This window comes from Sphaerodactylus townsendi, linkage group LG03 (assembly GCF_021028975.2).
Source record: "Sphaerodactylus townsendi isolate TG3544 linkage group LG03, MPM_Stown_v2.3, whole genome shotgun sequence".
In the NCBI taxonomy this organism is placed as follows: domain Eukaryota; kingdom Metazoa; phylum Chordata; class Lepidosauria; order Squamata; family Sphaerodactylidae; genus Sphaerodactylus; species Sphaerodactylus townsendi.
The window spans coordinates 169,108,327-169,132,242 of record NC_059427.1 but is presented as its reverse complement, the minus strand read 5'-3'; the positions used below and the strand labels follow the sequence as shown (position 1 = coordinate 169,132,242).

The 23,916-nt window shown below is 45.1% G+C and overlaps 1 protein-coding gene across 1 annotated transcript in view; it reads right to left on the bottom strand.

Moving 5' to 3' along the window:
• Positions 1–23,916, bottom strand: part of EIF4B (eukaryotic translation initiation factor 4B) — a 60,226-nt gene that overhangs the window by 7,133 nt on the left and 29,177 nt on the right. The window contains exons 5-13 of the mRNA XM_048488371.1: positions 19,856–19,910; positions 17,708–17,848; positions 16,271–16,396; positions 13,998–14,180; positions 13,060–13,297; positions 11,318–11,427; positions 9,804–10,023; positions 3,753–3,820; positions 24–138 (exon numbers count right to left, since the gene is read on the bottom strand). Of these exons, the coding sequence (XP_048344328.1) occupies positions 24–138; positions 3,753–3,820; positions 9,804–10,023; positions 11,318–11,427; positions 13,060–13,297; positions 13,998–14,180; positions 16,271–16,396; positions 17,708–17,848; positions 19,856–19,910 (1,256 nt within the window). The remainder of the gene's footprint in view (positions 1–23; positions 139–3,752; positions 3,821–9,803; positions 10,024–11,317; positions 11,428–13,059; positions 13,298–13,997; positions 14,181–16,270; positions 16,397–17,707; positions 17,849–19,855; positions 19,911–23,916) is intronic.

Below are 23,916 nucleotides of genomic sequence, written 5' to 3'. Positions count from 1 at the left end.
GACAACGAGATGCACACACAGACCTATCCGAATCTTGCCAATGCTCTCTGCTGCCTCCATCTCCGGGACCACGGCCAGAGCTCCCACTTCGGATTTTCGGACCACTCTCTTTCCCCCCATCAGGACTGTTTTCATCTCCTGAAAAGGTGACAAGGCTTTCATAAGCATAAGCATTTTATTGTCATTGTGCACGCACAACGAAATTTACAGCAGCGTTCCTCGATGCACACAATTTCAGACTCATACATAATACTCATACAATTTCATACAATACATCATACTCATACACTTTCAGACTCATACCCCATCCTCACTTCCCCCTTCCTCCACCCATCCCTACACAGCCCCAAACACATCAACACGAAGCCGCGGAGTTTAGCATAGCCACAGCTTTAGCATAGCCACAGCTCTAGAGCAGAAGAAGCTCTAAGCCTCTTTGTCCTAGATTTGATAGTCCTGTATCGCCTACCAGATGGTAGCAGTTCAAAAAGAGAGAGTGCTGGATGAGACGGGTCCTTCAGAATATTTTGGGCTTTTTTTAGGCTTTGGGCATTATAGAGTTCTTCCAAGGAGGAGAGAGGGCAGCCGATAATCCTTTGTGCAGTAGTGATCACCCTTTGGAGCGCCTTCCTATCTGCCACTGTGCAACTGGAGAACCGTACACAGATGCAGTAGGTTAAGACACTCTCTATAGCACAGTGGTAAAAGGACACCAGGAGTTTTCCATCCAGTTGTTGCTTCCTTAAAAGTCTCATAGTACAGTCTTTGCTGGGCCTTCTTAACCACCGCGGCAGTCTGTATGCCCCAGGTTAAGTCCTCTTTAATCATAACACTCAGAAATTTAAAACTACTTGATCTCCATTTATAGTCAAGGGCTGAATTTCTGAACTATTCCTTCTATAGTCCACTGTAATTGTAACCCCCAAGCTGGCACCGAAGGCAAGCCAAACCACCTCTGCTCTAAACTATTCAAGAGAGTCAGTCTCCTGTTAAAACATCAACTTAAAAATGTGCTACTTATGAAATGCCCAAGTTATTTGAGGCAGCTTACCTGCTTCTGACTAGAAAAGTCAAATAACAAGCATATTTACTTGGAGGCAAGTTATCTTTCAATGAAACTTTTCTACACTTTGGGGTGCAGCTTTAATCAAATTCTGTCTGTCCGCTCCACCTCCTTTAACAGAAAAAAAAATCTAATGTGAAAGTTTCAGTAGGTTTCCTTGTTTCAAAATTAGAGCACTTCTGAAAAGCCTTCCTAATTATAGATCACCTCCCTGAAATTTAACAGGTCTTAATAGCCGGTTCTCTGTAGTGTTTCCTTCATGAAATTAAGGCTTTCAACTGTGCTGTGCCATCAACTTTCATTCTTCAAGCGGCAAAGATCGTCACATTCACAGAACCCAACAGCCTTCCCTGACTTTTCTTCAGGTGAGTGGAGGTCAGGTTTCCAAGGAGCAGCAGTGGTGTAGTGGTTAAGAGCAGGTGTACTCCAATCTGGAGGAACCGGGTGTGATTCCCTGCTTTGCCGCCCACGAGGTTGTGTGGAGGACGGTTATCTGGGTGAATTCCAACACCACACTTGAAGCTGGGTGACTCTTGGAGGATAGTCTCCAGTTCTGTGGGAACTCTCTCTTAAAAGCCCCACCCACTTCACAGGGGTGTTTGTTGTGGGGAAGCAGGAGGCATGAGTTTGTGGCCCCCATATAGGAAAGAAATGGGGGATATAAATCCAACTCCTCCTCCTCCTCCTTCATTATCCCAACCAGGAAAGACAAGACTGTACTTTGCTGCTTGCCAAAATCTTTACACTGGATACAAAGAATGACTTTTCTTGCTAGTTGAGGCTGCAAACAGTGATACCAGAATACAGGTAGAGGGTTGTCAACTAGACAGAACATGCAGAACGGGAATACATCTCCAGAATGGTCGCAAGTCTTGCATGTGTGCGTTCAGACCAACTTCAGGCTCCAGAGCTTTGCTGCCCTCTTCTGGCAAGCGAAAAAACCAAGAACATATGTTGGGTGGTAGAAAGTGCTGGCAAGTCACAACTGACTCGTGGCAACCCCCTGCAAGTGCCATTGAGCTTGAGGAAACCTTTTCTAGCGGCTGACAAGTGTTTTTAGGAAGTGGTTGGGGCCTGGAATGGCCTTTTCCCCAATGGCCTTCTGATTGACTACTGGAGATTTGACTGGCTGTGCAGTTTTTTAAATGTTACTTTGACAGCAACTGCTACCCCAACACAAGGATCTTCACTGTGATACTGAAGTTAAGCTGTGGCAATCATCTTGTGGCTGATGTGCTGTAGCGGTTAAGAGCAGGTGCGCTTCATTCCCCGCTCTGCCACTTGAGCTGTGGAGGCTTATCTGGGGAACCAGATTATCTTCTGCACTCCAACACATGCCAGCTGGGTGATCTTGGGCTAGTCACAGATCTTCAGAGCTCTCTCACCCCATCCATCTCACAGGGTGTTTGTTGTGGGGGTGGGGAGGAAAGGCAGTTGTAAGCCCCTTTGAGTCCTCTTACAGGAGAGAAAGGAGGGATATAAATCCAATCTCTCTGCCTTCTGAGGCAGTCACTTTGCTGTTGTGTCTACTGTGCCATGTCAGAACTATTTTTTATTTTATTTATTTATTAATTAAATTTACTATACCGCCCTATCCCCGAAGGGCTCAGGGCGGTGAACAACATAGAATTATATATAAAACATACAATTTAAAACAGTTACATTCTAAAACAGTAGCCCATAAACCTATATACACCCTCTCCAGATAGGAAATGGGTCCCCATGATGTCAGGGGACCTTATGAGTAGCGGGGGGCGGGGGCGGTGGCACTATCAGCGGCTGGACTCTCCAAAGGCCCGGTGGAACAGCTCGGTCTTACAGGCCCTGCGGAACTCTCCAAGGTCCCGCAGGGCCCGGACAGCTGGTGGTAGCGTGTTCCACCAGGCCGGAGCCAGAGCCGTAAAGGCCCTTTAAACTACAGATGTGTCTGCAGGGTCAAAAAATGTAGGGAACCCTGCCATAGGGCTTTCAAGGAAAGAGACAGTGGTTTGCCATTGCCTGCCTCTGCATGGCAGCCCTGAACACCCCTGACGGTCTCCCATTGAGGTAGTATCCCAGGCCATCCCAGCCTAGCTTCTGAGATCTGACAAAATCAGGCTAACCTAGTCCATCCAGGTCAGGGTAGCTTATACCACATCTGTACAAACGGGAGTCCTTGGTCCCTTTGCTGCTTCCCACAGCTTTTCAATAATGTTGTATGAGCAGACACAAGTCTTTTCTTCAGGAGGCTCAGTCGCCATAAGAAAGAAGTTTGGATTTATACCTCACCTTTCTCTCCTGCAAGGAGACTCAAGGTGGCTTACGACCTCCTTTCCCTTCCTCTCCCCACAACAGACACCTTGTGAGGTAGGTGGGGCCGAGAGAGTTCTGAGAGAACTGTGACTAGCCCAAGGTCACCCAGCAGGAATGTAGGAGTGTGGAAACACATCTAGTTCACCAGATAAGCCTCCGCCACTCAGGTGGAGGAGTGGGGAATCAAACCCAGTTCTCCAGATTAGAATCCACCGGCTCTTAACCACTACACCACACTGGAACACTTCAAATGCTTTGCATTTCCTAAGAGGAGCACACTCATCTATATGCCAAAGGGCACAGATCTATTCCACAGCATGTACAGCCTGGATTTCCAGGCCAATCTCCTCTGCTGGACTGCTGCATGCAAACATCTACCCACCCTCCTCGGCCTTACCATTTCTTGGGGTGTTCTTGGGGGATATTCCATCTTCTGATTGTAGGGATGGCACGGCCTGGCTGCCACTGCAAAAGAAGACACACAGTAAGAATGGGGTTGGCACTCTACTCTTTTAAAGAAAAAGTACTCCAAAAAGGACTGAGTACACTATATATCAGTGGTGGCCATGCTGGCAGGGGCTGATGGGAATTGTAGTCCATAACATCTGGAGTGCCAAAGGTTCGCCACCACGGCTATATATCCTGAGACGGTTGCCGCCTACCTTTGTACCATGTTAGAGACAAACTAAAATTTCTTACCTCCAAGAAAACCCCCTTCAGGCTTGTAGTTAGAAACCCAAACACGCAATGCCGGTGAGAAGCCCTGAGACTTATCACAGGAAACAAGCACTTAAGAAGAAGAGTTTGGATTTATACCCCACCTTTCTCTCCTGTAAGGAGACTCAAGGAGGCTTACAAACTCCTTTCCCTTCCTCTCTTCACAACAGACACCTTGTGAAATAGGTGGGGCTGAGAGAGTTCCAAAGAACTGTGGTTAGCCCAAGGTCACCCAGCAGAAATGTAGGAGTGCGGAAACAAATCTGGTTCACCAGATCAGAGTCAAAACAATACAACAACCTTTATTAGGCATATTAAAATAGGCTCCACAGCATTACAGACATCTCTGAAGTACAAATCAAAAGTACATTCAAAACAGAGACAAATAAACTGTATCTAGAATTGGACGTTACTTAGAAAATTCTGTCACTTGTAAAAGAAATTTTGCTACTTTTTCCAAGAGCATGGCCTCTGTGCTATTTAACAAAAGCTCCACAACAGAGTTGTCAGAGTCTCTTTCAGATTTGTCTAAGACCCGCCCAGGAGAGAAGTTCCTAATACCCACATATCTCGGACAGTCAAGTATAATGTGAGCAAGAGTCTCCACTTGGTTTTTACAGTGTGGACAGACCCGATCCTGGAGAGGGATAGATAGGTAGCGACCCTTTGTAATGGCTGATGGAAAAGTATTGCATCTGGCCCTTGTAATAATCCATCTCTGTTGGGGTTCAGTTAATAAGATCAGAGTCCATTGCTCACGTGGAGGAGTGGGGAATCAAATTAGAGTTCGTCTGCTGTTAACAACTACATCACACTGGCTCTTAATGATCCAAAGCCATCAGAAGGACATTTTGCAGCACATCTTCCCTGAGGAGAGCACTGGATTCTTACAAAATAATCTTAGTCTATGCCAGGGGTCCCCAAACTACGTCCGGGTATTAAAATAAAATTCCCCTGAAGGTATTTATCCGGCCCGCTGTGGCATGCATGTATGTGGCTCCATCTACGTGTGCAGTGGGGGCTTGAGGGAGAGGAGGAACCGGCCCCAACGGCCGTTGATTGCAGTTGCGCTACGGCACCCCCAAATCTCCATGCATTTTCTGACCCAGAGTTGGAAACCTTACATGTGGCAACGCTTCGCTCCGGCCTCTTCCTCCTTGCATACTCCATGTTGTTGCTGTCAGGCTTGTTCTACCTCACTCCTGATAACAGCCAGGCTGAATCGCTCGGCCAGGCTGCTAGGGAGGAAAGAACCTAGGAAGATACCCCATCCTAAGCGATGGAATGCTTCAGCTTTGGGAAAGTTCTGCTTTTTTTTTTTTTAACAGGGGAAGGTATTCCACAGCCTCCCCAACAATATTTGGAGCCCACCCTGTACTTGACATACTTTGGTCACTGTTCTAAAAATAGACCATGACAGAAAGGCTGAAAGGTGAAATCAAACATTTTACAATCATTTGTGCATAGGAATTTGTTCATAGTTTTTTTTAGTCCGGCCCTCCAACAGCCTGAGGGACAGTGAACTGGCCCCCTGTTTAAAAAGTTTGGGGACCCCTGGTCTATGCTTTCTACCCAGCTCCTTTTTAGTGCATCCTTAGAAGAACTGAAAGAAGAAAAGGGTAGTAAAAACTTGGTGGCTTGTAATATTGCCTCCTTAATGTGAGATATTTGATCAGCCTATGGAGCGGCAGACCCTCCTAGGGCTAGTAAATCCCAACTATGCAGAGCAGCAAGAACAGCAAAATTGTGCAAAATATGCTAATCTGCATAACTTTTAAAGGTCACCGAATTGCATTTTCCTTGATACACGGTTTAAATACTGAGATACCAGTGTTCACGTTCCAGTTTTAGGACGTAAAGCCCTGATAATGCCGAACTGTTAGCCCCTGTTGGGTCAGCAGAACTGGTCTGGTGAACTGGTTAGATGCTCGATAAATCTTCAGCCACTTATTTATTTTTCAGATTTTTAGACCGCCCCATCCCCTAAGGGCTCTGGGCGGTGTACAACATCATAACCATCATGTACAGATAAAAACAGCTAAAACCTTTAAAAGCAGCAGTAAAAATAAGAGACTAAATATAATAATAAAATTAATTTGTAAAATGCATGTCCCCAACTAATCTCTATTTTTCTGAACCCCTCTTCTCAGAGGTTGAGGGAAAGGTAGGCAAATCCTTTAGATAACAAAGGCACAGATGTAAAGGCCATGGGAGGGGGGCACCATCAACGGCTGGCACTTCCAAAGGTCCGGGCGGAACAGTCTCACTTTACAGGCCCTGCCATGGGAGCTCTGTGAGGGTCCCGCAGGGTCTGGACAGGCTTGATGGAAGAGCGTTCCACCAGGCTGGGGCCAGGGCTGTAAAGGCCCTGGCCCGTGTGGAGGCCAGCCGTATCATCGAGGGGCCAGGGACCACCAGTAGATTGGCCTCTGCTGAGCGAAGAGGCCGTATTGGGACATGTGGGGTGATGCGGTCCTGAAGATACGAAGGTCCCAGGCCGCGTAAGGCCTTAAAGGTCAGCACCAACACCTTGAAGACGATTCAGAACTCTACTGGGAGCCACTGAAGACCTATACACAATTTTTTTACAAAGAAAAAAGAAACTTTGAGCAAGATTGGATTCAGATACGTTGGGATCTTATAATTATCAATGAGCTGTTGCAAGAAGTCAAGGCTCAGCAAGGGAGTCAGAAAGAGGATTGGTTTACGGGCGGCAACCATGACCTGGAGTTGCTTTTTTGAAAGAAAGGCCTTTTCAACTTGGAAAAAACAAACAATCCTAAAACAGAATATGCTTAATGTTGATGCTACAACCATTCTGTTTAAACAGTGATGTGAACAAACAACTTAATTGGGTGGGACTGGGAGAGAGGGGAATGGATAATTATGTAGGGTTCTTTGTTCTTTTATTTACATTGTTAAATAAAAGCATTTTTTTTTAAAAAAGGAAGAAAATTTTAAAAAGGGAAAAATTATGGAAGCATGAACTTTTGGTTAACTATACACAGCTTGTCTGTAATTTAAGACTTGTGCAGCTGCAGAACGCCCCTTGCCTTGATACACAATTTCCCTTTACAGTAACATACAGGCCCCTTCCGCATATGCAGAATAGTGCACTTTCAATCCACTTTCACAATTGTGTGCAAGTGGATTTTGCTATTCCGCACAGCTGCAAAATGGATTGAAAATGCATTATTCTGCATGTGCAGAAGGGGCCACAGTTTGTTCGCTACCCTGGAACTTCCACCATTATGTGCCAACTTTCAAAGATCTACCACTCCATCTACAGAAAGCAGCAGGCCCCTCCCCCTGCTATGTAGGCCAAGGGACTACCAGCTACGTCAATGGAGCAGCTGCTAACAGAGATGCTCTGTCAGCACTGTAAGTATGTTCAGTTAAAATTAAGCTTAACATTTCATAAAAACCTCACGCTTGAAAACTTCACCATCATTTTAAAATATGTAGAACTACTGGTAAAAGTAAAAATTGATGTAAATAAAGAATTATTAATTGTGGGGATAATAGACGACATCAGAGTGAATAGAAGTTTGGAACCAATGTATCAAATAATGATTAGAGCAGCACACGCAGTGTTGGCGTTGGGCTGGAAAGATAATAAAAAATGGACAGTTTCAAGATGGTTGGAATATATATGGGAACAAATACAGCTAGAGATATTTGAAAGACTGACAAAAAATATTGTATGGAAAGAAAAAATAGAAGATATTATGAAGATATGGACAGTGTATAAAAAATGGATTGAAGAAGCTGGATTTAACGAAGAGCCATGGAATAAGAGAATAAGAAGAATGAACCTTCTGCTGCTTGCATGAAAAAATCAATAGAGAGAAGGGGGGAGGGGGGTGAAAATGGAAAAAATGTATAGATGAAAGAAAAATATTAAATGTAACAAATGTATAAATACTCTATACAATAAAAAATTAATAAATAAAAAAAAGAAAACTTCACCATCTTGCCGGCCTCCCAATTATCAACACACACATTAAATTGTGTGCTTTCCCCCTTTTCTTTCCTTTTTCTTCTGTCCTCCCCCTATGCTCTGTCAATTCTTTGGGAAAAGGATGGTGTCGAGGTGGGGAGGATATACATCACAGGCTGATGGGTCTGCCATTTATGGGTTTTCAAGATTAGGTTTTAGTATTAGTTCTATGGAAATGTATTCTACTAATGTTTTTAATTTGTATGGACGTAGCCTTGAACCTGACTTGGTCGGGGAGGGCAGGATATACATTTAATAACAAAAACAGTCCTGCCTCACTAGCTTAACAGTTTAACAGCAGAATTCTACAACTTCCTTCTGCTGTGGATCAAGAGTGGGCCCCAGAGGCCTTCATCTGTGATGCCTACTGGCAGAACAGCAAACACAGCTTTAATTACAGGCAACTTGGGTGCTTAATTTTATTTATTTTACTTCAGCTTACAATATTCTACTTTCTTCCACCTTATTCTTAGAATAACCCTATGACAGTGATGGCGAACCTTTTCGAGACCGAGTGCCCAAATGGCAACCCAAGACGCACCTATTTATTGCAAAGTGCCAACACGGCAATTTAACCTGAATACTGAGGTTTTAGTTTAGAAAAGACGGATGGCTCCAAGGCGTGCACTACTCAGGAGTAAGCTTGGTGGAAGTCGGTGGCTTTGCTTTGAAGCAACTGTGCAACTCTTCCAATGGGTGAATCATGACCCTAGGAGGGTTTACTCAGAAGCAAGCCCCATTGCCAGCAACCGAGCTTACTCCCAGATTGCACTTTAGTTTTTCGCATGAAAATCAGTGGGGTTTAACAGCGCTTAACAGGGCTACCTACACTGCTTCCCCAAAACTAGGTCTTAGGTTTAATGCTAATAATCGAGCCCAGTGGCCCAGGCCAGCCTAGATGGGGCGGGGCTTGACTGTTTGCTTGGCGCTGCCCATAGAGAGGAGCTCCTTCCTGAGGTGCCACCCTCTGGCACCTCGGGTGTTACATGGGTTCAGCCACGCACTTATGCCCTATGAGGTAGGTTAGGTTGCATGCCAAAGGTTACGGTTAGGAAAATCGTATCCTTATGTGGTATTGTCAAATGCTGTATGTGAGGAAGAAGAAATGCTTCCATGCCAGCTCCAAAAAAGACTTGGTGAGTAGACTTCAAAATCATGAGGTGCTTCAGACCTGCGACCCAGGGAAACAAAGCTTTTGGTCCTGCCTCTGTCCCAGGTCCCTAGCATGGCTTGTTGACAAATTTGGAGCAGTTCTCTCTGTAACTATGATGGAAAGAAGCTGTCCGTTAAAGAAAAAAAAAGCAGTCTATGCTCAGTTCCACAGAAAGATGATAGTTGGGTTGCATATTCCTCCACCACAGAACAAAGCATGCCGGACCTTCTTTGTTGAAGTATGCTCCATCTGGGTTCCAGTGCCCACCTGGCCCTGGTCCCCACATCTGTTTGAAAGTGAAAATTCATTCTGGCATAAATGCTCTTGCATCAAAGTACCATGTTCAATAATGCACAAAATAGTGGTTTTGACGAAGGCAGTACATAAAAATGAATGGTAAATCTCGTATTCGTTTGGGACTATGTTATGGGGTGGAAGAATATAATTTTCTTAACCACTGCGCTTCAGCTGACTGAACTATCGGCTTTCTGCAGAACAGAGTATAGGATTCTGGGCATTATTTCCAACCACATGACAGAGCATTCCCCCCCTCCCTAGTCCTGCCGTGAGGTAGTCACCTTGTAGGGGAATGCTGATCCGAATCTGCGCTTTGTGAGCGTGGCGGGTGGGAGTTGCTGCTGCGCTTCACCCAGGCATTCTCTTTTGGGGGAGGAGCTGGCATCACTTTCAGGGGAAGCTTCTCTTCCCGGGGAGACTTGGAGGTGGGAGACAGGCCTTCCTCCTCTTTGCTGACACTTTCGTTCTCCAAGGATTTTTCGCTCTCTCTCCTTCGTGAGGCTAGAAGGATAAAAGCTGCTAATAAACACTCCTAGGGTGGCAATACAGTCGAGAAAACATTTTGTTCTGGATCAACTATCTACTCATTTGGGGGCCAAGGGATGCAATTCACGAACGTTACACTGCCGCACCATCGGTTACCACTCCATTGCCCTGTGAATTCACTCATTATGGCCACAACCAAAGAACAAAGTTGAAATTGTGCCCAGTCCACAAATAATTCTGAAGTCCAGCTGGCAATAAAATGTTTTGCTTTCCTGCCACCAACTGGCAGAAATTTGTTTCTTTCAAGGTGTTTGCATTAGATTGTGACTGGCAGTCAACTGCTTATTCTGTTAAAATGCTTACGAACCAGCAGCTACCAACAGCTCTGACCTCAGTGACGCAGGCCTTGATCTCGTCAGACCTCAGAAGTTAAGCAGGGTCAGCCCCGGTTAGTACTTGGATGGGAGACCACTAAGGAACACCAGAGTCACTATGCAGAGGAAGACCACAGCAAACCATTTCTGCTACTCTCTTGCCGTGAAAACTCTGCTGAGCTGCCATAATTCGGCTGCAACTTGATGACACTTTATTATTATTATTATTATTTATTGGGTTTATAGACCGCCCTCCCCCGGAGGGCTCAGGGCAGTGTACAGAACAGATAGAGCACAATCAATTTAAAATACAATAAATATGAATTAAGATGGCTCTAATAAAAATAAACCCTACCCCATTAAAATGCAGCTTATAAAATTAATATTAATGTTAGCTCAAGATGGCGCCTGCTATCAATTCCCTCTCAGACATACATCAGAAAAGAAGGGCAGTAGGGGCCACATGATGTTACAGCAGCAAACAACGGGAGGAAGGGGCCCCTATCAACGGCTAGTCTCCCCAAAGGCCCGGTGGAACAATTCGGTCTTGCAGGCCCTGCGGAACTCAGCAAGGTCCCGCAGGGCCCGGACCGTTGGTGGAAGAGCATTCCACCAGGCAGGGGCCAGAGCTGTAAAGGCTCTGGCCCGGGTGGAGGCCAGCCGTATCATGGAGGGGCCAGGGATCACCAGTAAATTGGCCTCTGCCGAGCGCAGAGGCCGATTCGGGACATATGGGGTAAGACGGTCCCGCAGGTACGGGTTACAGGCTGCTTGCTGGAGATTGTCCATAAGGATCCAAAAGTCCCAACTTCTGTTGCAACTGGACCGGCACCGTGCAAAACTCACCCGTTCGACATGAAACAGTAGCCAGGTCAACCAGCAGGGCTTCCCACCCCCAGGCAAGTAGGTAAATGACCCTTTTGTGGACAGCTTACTTCTTCCTGTTGGGCCTGTTCCCACAGACGGGGTTGTACTGCCAGTTTGCGAAGACTCGCTCCCTGTCCGCGATCGCTCTTGATTCTCTTCACTACGCCAGCTAGGGTGCCTAGAGAATACACAATGGGTGCACAAAGAACGCTTTACAACACTGTTCCTGGAGAACATCCATGCACATCTCTGCAAAGAGCCTCTGGTTAAACCCAAAACAGGACTGAGAGTCAGCGTGGTGTAGTGGTTAAGAGAAGATGCACTCTAATCTGGAGAACCAGGTTTGATTCCCCGCTCTGCCACTTGACCTGGGGAGAACCAGATTACCTTGTGCATTCCAACACATGACAGTTGGACGACCTTGGGCTAGTCCCAGCTCTTTGGAGCATTCTCAGCCCTACCCATCTCACAGGGTGTTTGTTGTGTGTGCGTGTGTGTGGGGGGAGGGGGGGGGAAGGAGATTGTAAGTCCCCTTGAGTCTCCTTATAGGAGAGAAAGGGGGGAATATAAATCTAAACTCTTCTCCTAAATACAAACTACAGCTCAGCACTTTTCATGTAGCAGCCCTGCTCCAAATGAGGGTTCTTGTTACATAAACAAGTTGGGATGGGAAAGTTGTAACTTGCAGGAAATGAGTTATGCCTGTTTGGGATTCGAACCTGCTGATGCCAAACTCTTTAACAGACTACTGGTTTATTTATGTTAGAATTTTTTAAAATCTGGCCTTTCTGGAAAACATCCAAAATGGCTAAGAAACTGGATGCATCAATCAGCACATTTATGAGATAAAAGAAACAACTGAATAAACAGACTGCAGTGGTTACACAACAGCCAATGAATATCTGATAACAGTACTTTCCAAATGGCTTCAGTGTTAAAGCATTTTTGAAGTTACTGGAAGGTAAGAGAAAAGAGAACTGGGCATTCAGAAGGGGTTGGAGGCGCTGTATCATCTATTCTGGATAAATTTATAATTGTGCCTTGGGGTGCTGGGAACGCCAATGCCAAGCGATTGCTTTCACAGTTTTCAAATCTTGTGCCTCTGTTATTCCAAATTGTGTTACTGCTTTATGATGCCAGGCCTGTCTTATAGAAGTGGTTATAAAACATGCTACTTAAAGACACGATGCTTTAAGGTCTACCACTTCCTAAAAACAGCAAGTGAATGTTCAAGAAAAGCTAATGGGAGGTTATATCTTTCACTTCCTTCAGGAGGGACAGACTCAGTAGGCAGTCTGCAATATTCAGCTGGGTGGATGAAAGACAGAACTGAAGCTCCTGTTAGACAAGGCAAAACTCTTCCTGTTACAGGAGAAGGAATCGGTCCCCCCATCCCACCCCAACAGATGCAACTGTATAGATATTGTTTGCAATATCACCACTGTGAAAACAATTCTTCTGATGAAGAGCCTGCATGCCCCCTGCTCCTGTCAGAAGAAGAGAAGGAGTTTGGATTTATATTCCCCTTTCTCTCCTGTAAGGAGACTCAAAGTGGTTTACATTCGCCTTTCTCTCCCCCGCCCCAAACACCCTGTGAGGTGGGTGGAGCTGAGAGAGCTCCGAAGAACTGTGACTAGCCCAATACATGACCAGCTGGCATGTATTGGAGTGCACAAGCTAATCTGGTTCACCAGATAAGCCTCCACGGCTCAAGTGGCAGAGCGGGGAATCAAACCCAGTTCTCCAGATTAGAACGCACCTGCTCTTAACCACTACACCACGCTGGCTCTAAAGTTATTCTGGTGCTCACCGCTCTCGGGGTCGTCGCTCTAGCCTGGGTTTATCATCCTCCAGCTGACGTTGCAGCTTCTCCTGCTCCTTCTGTAGCCTCTCTTCTACTTCACGCTCCCTTGCTGCTGTGTCCACAGGCTTGGCTCCTCCAAAGATGGAGGCTGCACGGCTAGACTGAGTAGTGGGAGCTACGGGTGCATCTTCATCCTTAGGGGTGCTTCTGGGCTTCAGGACCAATTTAGGCCTCTGAGTGGGACCTAAGGGAGAAAAGACCCAAATCAATATCAAACTTTTTTTAAAAATTGATTTTAAAATTAGGAAAATGGACAGCATGAAACTTAAAGCTTTGAATGGTTATCTTTAAATGGGAGGGATTAAAGGTTTAATGGCACCCTGGCACTTACCATGACGGGAAAATAGTGAAAAAGCTAAAGAATCAGATAAGCAGCAATCAGCAGATGCTGATAAATCTTAAACCTTAAGACAAAAAATTCCGCAATGGTGCATTTTCTGTTCACCTGGAAACTACCGAACTTTTGCATGTGTCATCTTCGGCTTATGTTTGATGGGGATGGCAGTATATTTGTTTTGGGGGCAAACAGGGAAAAAAACCCACTGTAGCTTGGGGCCAAACTCAAGACTACTTCCTCCATCTTCAGAAACAAGAAGAAGCTCAGCAAACTTGGAACAGTCGCATAGGTATCCTAACAGGAGTAAAGCCGTCTCTTGCTGCTACTGTGTTTTAAATTATTTCAATGTTTATATTTTATCATTGTATGTTGGGTGTAGTCTTTTTTTGGCCTTATTGTTCACCATTCAGAGCCCTTCGGGGGCTGGGCAGTATAGGAAAATAAATAAATAAATAAATAAATAAATAAATAAATAAATAAATAAATAAATAAAATTTATAATAATATATCCTCCTTAACTTGCAAACCGACCGCAAACTGGGCCTACCTTTATCATCCCGCCGGCTGTCCTCCCTGTTATAATCATCACGTGAGGAGCTCCACCTATCCATCCGGTCATCTCTCCTCTCGTAACGGTCCTCATAACGATCACCGCCACCCCTAAAATCGTCATCTCGACGGTATCCACTGCCAAAGGCTCTCCTGCCACTGCCTGACCTTGAGTCAAAACCTGCAAGGGAAAGATGTTTATGGTGGCTCTCTGGCACAAGAGAAAGCCAGTAATGCCTACACACCAGAGCTGCAAGAGGCAGGAATCCCATTTCAGGTGAGTAAAGACAGGAAATACATGTCAGGGTAATTTTAAACTATTGGCTGGCCAAAAGGCCGTAATAATAAATATCTATCTACATGTCAGGGTATATGTCCTAAAGGGGAAAATAACATAAGTGTCCTCCTTATGAACATGTCCATGCACAGAAAACATAACAATATCAAGCTACAACTAAACAAATCTGGACTGCAGTGACAAATTGAGACTTGCAGGAGGAGATTTCATGTACGCTTGGCAAGGCAGCAGATCTGAGTCTAAAGAGGCATCTCAGCAAAACTTATCCCACTTGCGTACAAAACCTTGCCAAAAGCAAAGGCTTACATTAAAAATGGCTTGGGTGTGCTAAAAGGCTGGAACTCAAGTAGTCTGTAGAGGAATGCAAAAGCACTCCCATAAACTAGGAGAGGGAAAAGAAAGGTATTGAGAAACCAAGGTCCCAAATGACAGAATCATTGGCTATAAACTACCTGACAGATGGTCATCCAGCCTCTGTTTAAAAACCTCCGAAGAAGGAGGCTCCACCACATTCCTAGGAATGCACCATCTAGCAGTGTGGTGGAGCCTCCTTCTTTGGAGGTTTTTAAACAGAGGCTGGATGGCTATCTGTCAGGAGTGCTTTGATTATGTGTTCCAGCACTGCAGGGGGTTGGACTTGATGGCCCTTGGGGTCTCTTCCAACGCTATAATTCTTATGATTCTATGAAAGAACTCAAAGATCTATAGCAGAGGTCTCCAACCTTTCTGGGTCTGTGGGAGGCACAGAGTGGCAGGCACAACCACAGAATGTCTGCCATAGTACACCACACGGAGGAAGCCCAAATGCAGAGAAAAAGAGGAGCAGTTTTTAAAAAATACACTGGGAAAAAGGGGTGTGAGAGGATAAAACCAGCACCACAGTGGCTGCTGTTGCTGAATCAACTTTAATCTGCCTGGTCAACTGGATCTCCAGTGGCCTGCTAGGCAAACACAACACCCACTTTCTAGAAACACTTGATGGAAAGATGTCAGCAGGCCCCACAGCACCTATGGACACCATGTTGGGAACCCCTAGTCCAGTGATGGCGAACCTATGGCACGGGTGCCAGAGGTGGCACTCAGAGCCCTCTCTGTGGGCACGCGCAGAGTCCCCCCCCCCCCCACATCTAGGCTGGCCTGGGCCGCTGGGCTTGATTATTAGCATTAAACCTAAGTCCTAATTTTGGGGAAGCAGTGTAGGTAACCCTGTTAAGCGCTGTTAAACCCCACTGATTTTCATGCGAAGAACTAAAGTGTGATCCTTTACCTGGGAGCAAGCTCAGCAATAGGGCTTGCTTCTGAGTAAACCTTCCTAGGGTCGTGATACACCCATTGGAAGAGTTGCATGGTTGCTTCAAAGCAAAGTTATTGACTACAAAGCAAAGCCGCCAAGCTTACTCCTGAGTAACGCACGCCTTGGAGCTAACCATTTTTTTCTAAACTAAAACCTCAGTATTCAGGTTAAATGGCCGTGTTGGCACTTTGCAATAAATAAGTGGGTTTTGGGTTGCAATTTGGGCACTCGGCCTCAAAAAGGTTCGCCATCACTGCCCTAGTCTATATGCAATCAGCAGTATTATCTGACTATGATGTACTGCAAGCTGAGTAATGAGCAGGCTGGGCCAGAGATGGTTTTGCGGAACAGCTGAAGGGAGGTCTCCTTCTGCCTTGGGAGACCTGCATGAAATCAGTTTGTTCTTGGGACACTAAAGGAAAACGTGCTGTTCAACCTCAGGAAGTGTTTCTCTGGATATTACTTCTGACGTCTCATCTCCAATTGCAGTCACTTTCAAGGTAGAAATGCCTTCCAGGCACCAATGACCTATGCAGGAGATGGAAAATTTTCGAGTCCATTAAGAAAGTGGGAGTTTAAGATAATAACTGTTCCGCACAAGTGACTGTGCAGATGGCAATGCCTACATAGAGGTTGTTTAACCCAATGATTTACGGCAGAAGATGCTGATGAACGGTACCTCCTCTATCGTAGTCTCTGCTACGGTCATCGTAACGATCTCTGCCCCCAAAACGGTCCATGTCTCTTCGTGGACCATCACGGTACCGGTCCGAATCATAACGATCACGGTCACGGTCCCGATATCCTAAGTTAGGGGGGAAAGGTGGTTATAGTATGTATGAAACAGTTCTAGTGCAATGAGTTTTCTGAAAAACACGTCGCATCTTAGGGAGGTGATTAGGCAGACGTTAAGCTTGTGGGTGATCTTCTCAGTTGCAGCATTCCACAAACAAATTAAGCTTTATGATTCACTATGAAAGCACTGCAAAAGACTCACGTTGCCACAAAAACAGGTATTGCAAGGTCTTCAGAAAGTTTCCACAACTAAAAGGCCTTACTATACTTATTACTATACCAACAGCATCCCCTCCTAATTTTACATATATGTTGCTGCAATCCTGACAACAGCCCTGCAAGGCAGACAAACGCTGTCCCAGTGTTAAAAGAGTTCAAGCTGGTTCACATGATTATCCCCTCTTGTATTTTATCCTGGTGGGATATCCATGTATCAAAAGGGGAAAGATGAGTGTGTGGCTTATGTAAGGCCATGGAGAAGGGATCCTTAACTAGGACTTTACCTTCATATCCATTCAGCCACTTCAGCAGTCTGTGCTTCCTAAACTGTATGCTGCATTTGAATTATTTAAGGCTTCAGCAATTTAACAAAGCAACTGAAGCTGCACCCAATGTACAAGTAATTCCTTTCCTAACCCAAATTATATATTCTTTTCCTAACCAGCCAGATTATATATATATTTTTAAAAGCCTTTGTTTCAGAAGGACACTAGTGGAAGAAATGTGTATCCCTCAATAGCAAGCCACTACTTAACAAGAAAACACGTGAAACCAGGTGGACTCTAAACATACTTAAATAAGTCCTGCTGCGGAAGGACTGGGCTTTCAGTCTCAGCCTCACAGTGATGACTCTCACTTGAGTGGACTCAACGCAAAGAAAAACACAAACTTCTCTGACAGACAGAAACTTTCCAGAAACTGAACTGGAAGGCTGGCTGACACCAGACACACATGAAGATAACATGAACACTCCAAACTCAGAGGTGTATTCCCGGTACTGACAGAGGATAAACAATCTCTATCAATATTCCCACTACAGAAACAAAAAGCACAGTTTGCCATAGTAAATGGCTGTCCATTGCCTGATATCGGATTCAGAACATCCCTGGGAGATGTGGGGAGGTTGCTCAAAGTCACTTTTGCCCCAAAGAACCATAAAAAGTTTTTTTTAATAATAAAACAAAATAATAAATCTTATATGTTAGGAGTACAATGCCTCTCTAGTCCTTAACAGCATCTAGGAAGTGAGCAAAGGAGGAAGAGAAGCAACATAGTTTTCCAGCTTGGGGGCCACGAATGATGAAATCTGCTATGAACTCACTATCACCAAAGCTATCCTCGCTCCTGCGGGGAGGGTAGTCATCAAAGCTATCCGTAGCAGGACGAGCCCTCCAGTCAGTCTCGAATCTCTCCGAATCCCGGTTGCGATCACGATCTCTACCAAAAGAGCGGTCGTCCCTGTCTGTAGGCAATGCAAAAGTTAAATGCTACACCAGAATCTATGGGGTTCCAAGTGACCTCAAAAACAAAAGAGAGGGGAATGATCCTAGTCAACAGATGCTGATGCACCATCCCAAAAGAATTCAGAAGTGATACATAGTTAAATGCTTCACCAACATCTTGGTTTTTGTCCCACCAGCTGAATGGGTCCTCCTAAAATATAGTGAGGACAGATAGAACGGAGACAGGAAATAATTTAATGAATCAAAGAAGCATAGTGTGCAAGTAACAAGTAGGCTGCTGTTTTAAAATGCTTTCTGACAGCCACCTGTTTGGAAAGAGGAGATGTGCTTCTCTGCAGAATTGATACCCCTTTCAAAAGGATGTGGAGATAAATGCAGAGGTGTGTGGAGGGCATGATCATAAGAAACACTTGGTAGGGGCTTACAGAACCTGGCCAAGCAGAGATGCAGTGTTGGGCTTGGATCCAGAACAGGGATTCTAGGAGTGGAAGGGCTGCTGCCAGTGGCAAACAATTTTATCCCCACCCTGCAGCACCGAACACTCCCTGAAATGTGGCATTGGGGGAGGGGAGGGAGCAGAACACAGAAGGCAGAAGTTCTACCACTGCCTTGCTTCCAAGCCTTAGGAGGCAGGGGGAGCTCTGAAGCTAGGTCAGGAAGGTGAGTGCTAATGTGTTAATATCAGAAGGTTTGGATACAAGGCTCTTGCGAGGGAGGTCCTGAGCCTACCCCCATGTCCTGCCTGCCACCATGATTTATTTCCACAATCAGCACTTCCTGTCCAAAGCTGTTTATCATCCCTCTCCCCACCATCCCCCTCTAGGCAGCTACCATTGTATCCTGCTCTGGAATGTCCTCCATGCTAGCTAGCTATCTAGCTATCTAGCTATCTATGTATGTATCTATGTATGTATGTATAGTTAAATTTATACACCGCCCTCCCCCTAAGGTCTCAGGGCGGTTTACAACAAGCAATAGTCACGTCATGGAAGATGATAATACACTTTAAAATACAATATGTAATAATAAAAACAAACAACAGCAGCAGCTCGGAAAAAATGGATGGCATCCAGTAATCAAAACTCCCTCTAAAAGGGAACAACAGAGCCCCAGATTGTTGAATTAAAAGGGGGGGAGGGAAGGAGGGGTATGCACACCCCCACCCCATGCCAAGAGTCACAGAAAAAATAGACAAGCCACACACACACACACACACACACACACACCCACCTAGGCAGCAAAACCAGAGTTGAAAGTGTCCAGATGCTTAAAAACCCTTGAAAGAGTTCCTCCAGACATGCTGGATGCAGAAGGCAACTTTGACATTTTATGGCGTTTACTGTTTAGTCTTTAAGCAAGAGGTTGACCCCAAAGCAAAGGCTCCGTTTCAGCAGTGAAACTGACATGCCCAACACTGGTCATTTTCATTATTGCTTTGTAGCTGTTGTACAAGTCTTCAAGTTGTGCAAGAGGCCGTGCCATCCAACTGCACCTGACTTTCTCGGAGCAACCTGTACAAGAATGAAGCCTCCAGTTGCTGGTAAATCCCACCTACCCCACAAAAGAAGTCAAATTAGAAGGTACGAAGAGGTGTGGCTCAGGATTCTTGTCCAAATCAACAGAACTAGAGTATGTAAGAAGTTTGAGCCAGTCAGGGAGTGACTTTATATCTAGATGTTAAGTGGACTACACTCCCATCAGCCCCTGCCAGCATGGCCAATTGTAGTCCATAACATCTGGAGTGCCAAAGGTTCGCCACCACTGGCCTAATGGATTACTGTGATCTCTTTTATTCTAGGTATGCAGGCTCACAGAGACAGCACACACAGCTATTGGCTACGGAGATTTCTTGTGAAACAGGGTCCTGCAAGAATCTGTATGGCTGCTCTAGAACCCATCCTTGATGCACAAAAACAGCCCAAAACACTGAACTAAACAAAGGAACTACTCTGCAGGGTTTTGCTTAGAATGAAACTTGTCTCCTGTTACAGAGACGCAACTCTTACCTTTATCCTGAGCTTGATCAGCTACATCCACTCGTATTCTCCTGTTCCCTAGAGACTGAACATACAGCGGAACGTTAGTTCATTTAAGTCCAAAGACCAGCGGTCCAGTAAACCGAAGGTAATCTTTCAATAATGTAGGCACATCAGCATGCTGCCGTGGTTAAGAGCGGTGGATTCTACTCTGGAGAACTGGGTTTGATTCACCACTCTTCCACGTGAACAGTGAACTGGATTTGTTTCCCCACTCATACACATGAAGCCTGTTGGGTAACCTTGGGCGAGTCCCAGTTCTCTCGGAACTCTCTGAGCCCCACCAACCTCACAAAGTGTCTGTTGTGGGAATAGGGAGGAATTTGTAAGCCGCTTTGAGAGAAAGGCGGGGTATAAGTCCAGAATTCTCTTCTACTTCTTCCCAGGAAATGGATGCTGTGGTAGTTTATTTGGACCTACCTTGAAAAATCTAGCCTAGCAGGGAGACCTGTATGACTGAAATACATCACCTGCAAAAATACTACTTGCTGGATTTGTGTTCCTGACCCCACTGATAGACCCTTCCATACACAAATAGATGGGATGGACTTAAAAATATTCACATCCCATTATATTTCCTTAAGCAAGCAGACTGTGGGTTCTCTCTAATGCCAGGGGGTACAAGAATATGTACATGATCAATTGTGTTATATTCAATTTGGGCTTTAAGACATCACTTCAAGAGAAAAATACTGCATAAAGTCTACAATTAAGATAACTTGTTCCAAGATCCCTGCTGCATAATAATAAATTGCATTTTTGCTCTTAGTGTTAACAATGCCTAGATAATTATCTTCGTCCTGTTCCTTGACCCTGGAAGAGGGAAAACATGGCTGTGCTGCATAGAAAGCCACAAAAATGGACAGCTAGCTGATTCAACGTGACAGTAAAAGTTACTTCTGGACCATACTTGATCTAGCAATTTTAACCCACTCTTTCTGCGTGGTTCTCCCTTTCCCATTTAGCTTCACAACACCCCTGTTAGGAAGGCTAGGGTGACTGTGTTACTTAGCAGGGGCTGATGGAAATTGTAGTCCATGAACATTTGAAGCCCCAGAGTTTGACACCCCTGCTATAGTTTCTCTGTCTTCTCTGCTTTAACTTGAGAAAAATTCAATCCCCAAATATGCTTCTCGAATGCCCCCCCCAGGTGATACATCTTTTATTTAAATATTATCCTAAATGTAAGCAATATAGAATACAACTCAGAAGAACGGCCTTGACAAATCTTTTTCAGCTTCAGAAGCCTGAGCAAAAATGTAGCAGCCAAACTAATTTTTCAGCCTTCAGAGTTTCATATTTTAATGACTGCATTTTCTAATTATTCCTGCCATAAAACCTAAGTCAAGCACCTTCACAGTTATTTATTAATGCTGTGACAAAAGTGTTTTATTATATAAATAAATACACAGGTTGTTTTGTTGAAGGCTTTCCTGGCCAGAATCAACTGGCTGGTGTGAGTTCCTGGGCTGTTTGGCCACAGTCTGGTAGATTTTGCTCCTAATGTTTTGCTTGTGTCTATGGCAGTCACCTTCAGAGGCACATCACAGTAAGACATGCTTCTTCGGGTGAAATGTTAGGAGCAAAAACTATCAGGCCACAGTCACACAGCCCGGAAAACCCACAACCGCGGAGGCGAATTTACTGGTGGTCCCCGGCCCCTCCATGATGCGGCTGGCCTCCACACGGGCCAGGGCGTTTACTGCCCTGGCTCCTGCCTGGTGGAACGCCCTTCCTCCAGCAGTTAGGGCCCTGCGGGACCTTGGAGAGTTCCGCAGGGCCTGCAAAACGGTGCTGTTCCACCGGGCTTTTGAGGGAGCCGGCCGCTGAGCCCGCCCCTCGTGTTGTCCTGCACACTGGCTATCTATTGGACCATCTGCCAATCCCCTCCCTTCCCAGGGTTTGAACACTGGGGTTGGGTGCCAGACGTCTTCTATTATTAATCAAATTATTTATTGAAGGCTACTACTGCTGCCGTAGTTTTATAGTTTTAAGGTTTTGTATTTTAAGCTGGGGTTATTCTATTTGTTTTATTGTATTGTTGTTTGTTGTGCACCGCCCTGAGCCCTTTGGGGGTAGGGCGGTTTACCAAATCGAATAAACAAACAAACAAACAAACAAACAAACAAACCGCCAAGTATGAAGGTTGCTTTCATCAACCCAGCCTAACTTTGCCCCATTCTCTTATAATTCCATTATTGTTTCAAAATGTTCCATTGAATTGAATCTTGCAGCCAACACAGAAAGAAAATGGTTAAGAAATTAATTCATCCACCACTAAAGAAAGAAGTTTACATACAAACAATTAACGAGAAGAACTTCACGCAGATTTTTTTTGTCACACAAAACGTTCTGATGAAAAATAAATAAGCTTTGGGTGGGATCCATGGAGTTCCCTTAGTTATTACAGCTCCCGTTCAACATGGCTTTGTCTATGCAAGTCTCGTGATCCCAAACACAGCCTTTATGGTGGTCAAGACAATGTAGAACCGGGGAGGCTACAATAAGGAGGGGACCTGGCCAGCACTAGCTGGCTGGTGGTCACCAAAGGAAAAACTGGTTGGATCCAAGGCTTCATGCTTCTACTGAGAACTGCCAGGCAACACTACAATAACATAATTGCTGGAAATAGTAGGCATCCCAATGAAATTTCTAGGCATTATGGTGACTGGGATTTGTCCAGCTTTATCTTAAGGTCTGCCTAATTTAATCTGACTCTGTTTTGATTAATAGCTGACTCCAGTTATGAAGGGAAAAACAACATGTCTTCTAATCTACCAGACTTCAAACAGTAGTTTACGACCACAACTAGGTCATGCCAGTGCAGTGTGTCATGGAAGCAGCTATAGTGCCATTAACTATCTGTAGATAAAATTACACCCTGAAAGTTGAAAGCAAGCACAGATGTCAGATTGAGTGTAGGCTCTTGGTCTGAAAGGATGCAGACTGCTACTTTACGATTCTGCGCCCAGATTAGCCTTGGCTGTCAATGGTTCCCCATGACCTACTATTCTCAATACAGAATCAACCTACATTTAAATGCATCCAACTTTTCAGCTGCAAACAGATTTAAACCAAAAGGTAAAAATCTCTAGCCTCAGTATGATGCCTTTAGAAGATGGTTCTTCATGGTGGAGCCAGTGTGACGTAGTGGTTAAGAGCAGGTGCACTTTAACGCTCTTCCACCAACTGTCCAGGCCCTAAGGTCCATTGTTCCGCAGGGCCTGCCAAGACGTACTGTTCCACGAGCCTTTAGGAACCTTTGTTGATGAGGGGCCTTCCTTCCTTCCTTCCTTCCTTCCTTCCTTCCTTCCTTCCTTCCTTCCTTCCTTCCTTCCTTCCTTCCTTCCTTCCTTCCTTCCTTCCTTCCTTCCTTCCCTCCCTCCCTCCCTCCCTCCCTCCCTCCCTCCCTCCCTCCCTCCCTCCCTCCCTTCTGCTTGCCGCTGTAATATCATGTGGTCCCTACCGCCCTTCTTTTCTGGTGTATGTTTTAGAGGGAATAGATGGTAGGCGCCATCTTGAGCTAATGTTAATATTAGTTTATCAGCTGCATTTTAATGGGGTAGGGTTTATTTTTACTAGAGCCATCTTAACTTATATTTATTGTATTTTTTAAATTGATTGTGCTCTACTTGTGATACGCCCTGAGCCTCGAGGGAAGGCGGTTTATAAACCCAACAAATAAATAAATAAATAAATAAATAAATCTGGAGAACCGGGTTTGATTCCCCACTCTGCCACTTGAGCTGTGGAGGCTTATCTGGTGAACCTTACTCCTCCTTACTGGAGAGAAAGGGGGGATATAAATCCAAACTCCTCTTCCTCCTTTTTCTTCCATCACCTGTATTATTCCCGCTATCAAAATAGTTCTTCCCCAGCACTGATTCCAACTGAACTTTGCATAACTCCAATACATAGCCCAGCATCGGCTGTGTTACTTTGTGGCATCTTGCACAAATCGCAGTGCATAAGGATTTCTATAAGACAGGGTCTGCCCTCTGGCTTGCAATTTGTGAACCGTACCAAGAAAA